Source organism: Protopterus annectens, chromosome 13.part0 (genome assembly GCF_019279795.1).
Source record: "Protopterus annectens isolate FY-2018-M chromosome 13.part0, PAN1.0, whole genome shotgun sequence".
NCBI classification, from domain to species: Eukaryota; Metazoa; Chordata; order Ceratodontiformes; family Protopteridae; genus Protopterus; species Protopterus annectens.
The window spans coordinates 1148346762-1148351761 of record NC_056747.1 but is presented as its reverse complement, the minus strand read 5'-3'; the positions used below and the strand labels follow the sequence as shown (position 1 = coordinate 1148351761).

The 5000-nt window shown below is 33.0% G+C and overlaps 1 protein-coding gene across 2 annotated transcripts in view; it reads right to left on the bottom strand.

Annotated features, from left to right (window-relative positions):
- ITGA3 (integrin subunit alpha 3) overlaps positions 1 to 5000 on the bottom strand; it is a 1049629-nt gene that overhangs the window by 572781 nt on the left and 471848 nt on the right. For both annotated transcript variants that reach the window (XM_044055141.1, XM_044055142.1), the window contains exon 5: positions 4479 to 4568. In XM_044055141.1, coding sequence (XP_043911076.1) covers positions 4479 to 4568 — 90 coding nt within the window. The remainder of the gene's footprint in view (positions 1 to 4478; positions 4569 to 5000) is intronic.

Sequence of the window (5000 nt, the reverse complement as noted above, 5' to 3'; positions counted from 1 at the left end):
CAAGGTAACAACAATTAATTATATAATTACGCATTTAAAGAAGAAATCTCCAGTTTAATTCCAAATTCAAACCCTTTGGTATCAAAGTACCGAATTTGAGAATATAAAGGGCTTCTTTATAAAGAAGCCTGTTTTTGAAACATACATCAGAAAAAGCATATTTCATTGGCTCAACTTTTTCCAAAATAGTCCCCCTTATGAAAATGTGTAGCTACAGAACTAGTCTCTATAAATGTTGCTATATCTCTCAGATGTTCTAAAAATCTCACTTTAGAAGCTCTTTTTGTTTGACCAATATAAAATTTATTGCAGGGGCATCTCAAAGCATAGATAACACCACTGGTGTCACATCTAAAACAATATTTAACCATAAAAGCATGTCCATTAATTTGATCAAAAGAGTTAACCATATATTGGCATGCCATACATCTACCACAGACAGTAATGCACAACCTACTACTTTCACAATATATCTGCACTGGAGGCATAGAAAAATTTCCCCTTATTATGAAGTTCTTAATAGATCTTCCTACCTTAAAAGTAAATTTCAACCTGTTTGGTAACCATGTTTGAGAATTATTAATATTCTGCATATACTGCCAATAATATTTTACCAGATTAGTTAAAGCCACACTAAAGCAGCTATAAGTTGAAACAAAATAAATATCAGTCTCATTCTTCACCATAATTCCATTTTTCCTACGTTTACCTACATGATGCATATTATCTCTTTCTTGCATTTTATTAACTGCCCTATCAATAATAGAGCTGCAATAGCCTCTTCCTTCAAACATCAAACAAGTTCTCAAAATTTCCTCTTGCAATTCATTGGGCTCATTTCATAGTCTGCTCACCCGAATCAGTTCCCCATAAGGCACTGCTTCAATAGTATGTATAGGATGGCAACTCGAAGCATGGAAATACTGTACAGCTCCATCAAATTTTTGATGTACTTTCGTATGTAGGCCTAACCTCTCAGAAATATTCAAGTCTACATCCAAAAAAGAGACAGCTTTACCTACTTTAATACCATCAAACGTTAAATTAAATCTATTGATCTGTAGAGTCTCTATGAATGAAGCTACTTCAGCTCCCCCCCTTTCACATAGGAAAATAAGATTGTCAATAAAACGAGCATACAATTTAACATACTTAGTATAAAATACTGATCTATATATATTTTCATGCTCAAATAATCCCATGCTAAGGTTCGCATATGAGGGGGCAAAAGCTGCCCCCATAGCTGTTCCTTGTTTTTGTTGGTAAATCTCACCATTGAATTCAAAAAAAGTTATTGACAAGACAAAAAAATAACAATTCAATAACAAATTCAGTGGCCGGTGACTCACCCATAAAAAATCTCACTGCTTCAAGACCAAAAGAATGAGTTATATTTGTATATAAACTTTTAACATCTAAGGTAATAAAATACATATTCTTATTCAATTCCACACTTTTAAGTTTTTCAAGAAAATCAAAAACATCTTTTATATAAGCAGGTAGAAGCATAACCTTAGGTAGAAGAAGTTGATGTAAAAGTCATCCAATATTTCGTAAAAAATAACCCATGCCGGACACTATAGGACGTCCAAGTGGGTTTAAAAGAGATTTATGTATTTTGGGTAAACAATAAAAACAAGCAATGCTTACCTCTTCCAACATCAAATTTCTTTCTAATATCATCCTTGGAGAAATAACCCAGTCTAATACCCTTATTCATCAAATTAATACACTCATTAATGGCTGCTTCATAAATTGAAAAGCAAACCCTCTGATAAACCTCTTCATCATTGAGGTGTTGATAGCACATATCTAAATACTGTGAGATATTCATAATAATAAGTGTGTTACTTTTATCAGAAGGTTTAAACACCAAGTTCTTATTATTACTCAAAACTTTCAAAGCAAGCCATTCATTTTTCATCAAATTATATGAGATCTTATCAGGCCATTTTAAAAATTCACATACTTCCTGTTCTGCAGAGAAACTCAGCATCTTATAAAATTGCAACACACTTTCATTATTAAAGACAGGAATATAATCACTTTTCACAGAAATTTTTCTAGTATCAAATAAATAATAAGCATTGCAACCATAATCAGAGACACATGAATAAAAACTATCAGTATCAGAAGGCAATTCACTTTCATCAGAATCATTGTCTAAAAAATCAACCTCATTATTAAATAATGTTCTAAGTTGCAATTTCCTAGCAAATTTAAAAATATCACATTTAATTTCAAGTAGACAGGGTTTAACAGTGGGAACAAATTTAAGCCCACGTCCCAGGACAGATTTTTCACAATCAGTTAAACAGAAACTGGACAGATTAACAATGAAAGTAGTACAATTACCGTTTACCCCTTTTTGACTGGGGAAAATATTGAGACTGTTGTGGCTGTTGTTGCTAATGTCCAGCAAGAAGCCCTTTATATTCTCAAATTCGGTACTTTGATACCAAAGGGTTTGAATTTGGAATTAAATTGGAGATTTATTCTTTAAATGCTTAATTATATAATTAATTGTTATTAAATTGATTAGATGCACTAATCACAGTGATTGTTTTAGTGTGTGTGTATTCTTCTTGAAGGCAAACTAGCTGAGACGTCAGAGAACGAATATATTTCATTTTACTGGGTCACTGGTTTGTGGTTTTATTCTGATTTTTATTTTCTTTTTTGTGGTTTTACTCACTTTATATAGTCTAGTCTTACCCCCGCCCCATTTGTTTTGTGGTGCAAAACTTTTTTCTTTTATTTTTTATGTACCTTTAAAGTACAATATAAAGAGTTATCCCTGGTTTCTAGTGCCCAATCCCACCAGTGTTACAGGATTTGTTGATTAATCTAAGGGAGTGTTGAGGAATGAAAGGCCTCTTCCATACATACACACATTCTCACACATTCTCACATTCATATATATATATATATATATATATATATACACATATATATATATATATGCATATATATATATATATATATATATATATATATATATATATATATATATATATATATATATATATATATATATATACACACATAGAGAGAGAGAGAGAGGGGTCTATGATATAACACTGAAAACTCATAACACTGAAACTCATAAGGTTGAACCCATATCAATGAGAACTCATTACACTGCAAACTCATTTCACTGGAAACAGTCTCCACAAAAAATATATCTAAAAACATGTTTTTGTAGGGGCAAGCCCCCCTGCACCCTCCATGTGGGGTGCTTTACTTTTATCTCAGATAATTCTGGGTGAGAACACATGGCTAATTCCCCAAGAATGCTTCATTAGCATTTTCAGTAGACAAGAGAGACAGCAGTACTTGTGCATTAGATACAGACATTATTAAATTTGCATATACATATCTTCCTTCTATGGTCAAGTGAGTAAGCAAGGTAATATGGAATAGATCAGACACTGAGCATCTTTAAATGGTTTGACTATAAATCTACAGAAAAGTGTACTCATGATGTACATATGAATTTAGGTATTCTTGTAGATAGCATGTTAACCGCTGAACAGCATGTGATTTAAATATGTTATAAGGCTAAGAAGAAGGTGAGTAGTTTAACGAGATTCATCATAACAAGGATTTCACGTATTATAATATACTTATTTTCAAGCTTAGTAGAACCCACATTGGAATTTGGTGCTAGAGTGTGGCACCCTTATAACAGAAGATTGAATGGAAGCACACGAGGAATACAAAAAAGGCAATTTGTCAGAAGTAAAGTAGGCATGAATTAATTAGCATAAAAATTGGAAAAGTTTGGGTTTATTCTCTTTTAAAGACATACTTCTGTTTATCTGTATTGGGTTACATAATATTGAGCACAATCTGAATTTGGGATATATAACTATTAGGAAAAAAAAGAAAGAAATTAGGAAGGTGCAGTGGTAGCATTGTCACTTCACAGCAAGAGGTTCTCTGGTTCGAATCATGGCTGAGGTGCCTTCTGTGTGGAGTCTGCAAGTCCTACTTGTGTTTGTGTGGGTTTGCTCTGGTTTCCTCCCATATTACAAAGACTTGCATCTGGAACATTTCTCCTCCATGCCTCTGCTGAAAATTAGCTTTGTTCCAAGTCGGACTTTCCCGGTAAACAAATGTTAAATAAATAAAAAAAAATATGTAGAGAAAGTACAGCTTGGAACAATCTTCCATGTTAGGTTATAAATACAGTTACTAGCTTTAAGGATCTGCGTGACCAGTATAGCAGACTAAGAAAATATATATATTAAGGAAATATCTTGTAGAAAAACAGGCAGGATATATAGACATTTCTAAGTCCTGAATTTGTAACTTGGCAGACCAGGATAAAGACTGATAATGTTATATTTGAAGACTTCTTGAAAAAAAAAAAGGATGGTTGTAGAGGTGATAAATAACAGAAGTACGTTTCACAACAGCCAGTCATCATCACAGTGTAGGTGAACAAAGAGAACCATGTGCACTCTTCTACTTACCTGTGTAGCTGCTGGAGTTCTCCTTGCTCAACTTGCCAAATTCAGAATTATCATGGCTGAAATCAACACGTGTTTGGACAATGGTGTTTCCTGATGGGAGAAATCACAGTCATTTACTTTTATTTAGTTATTTTTTTTAAACTGCAAGTTAGTCAAGCACTCATTTATTTGTGTAACCTTATTTACACAGCATACACACTTACTGTAAGATGCTTAGAAACTTATTCCACCTTTTCTTTAATTAATTAGTTAATTATTAAATTATCCTTTTGTTGACTGAATTAGTCCCATAAGACTAGTGGCCTCTTTCAGGGTAGACACAAAGACATGTTTTTTCCTACTAAGGGAAATTTGCCCAGGACTCTTTTTGATAGTTGCCAGAGGATCTTATACACTGCATACAAACATGGTGCCATTCCTACAGAATGCTTCAATCACCAATGCTCAATGGATAACCTTCAGCTTTATTATTGTGCCTATAACCATGCACTGCACATAAGAAGTAACAAAACATAAAATGAA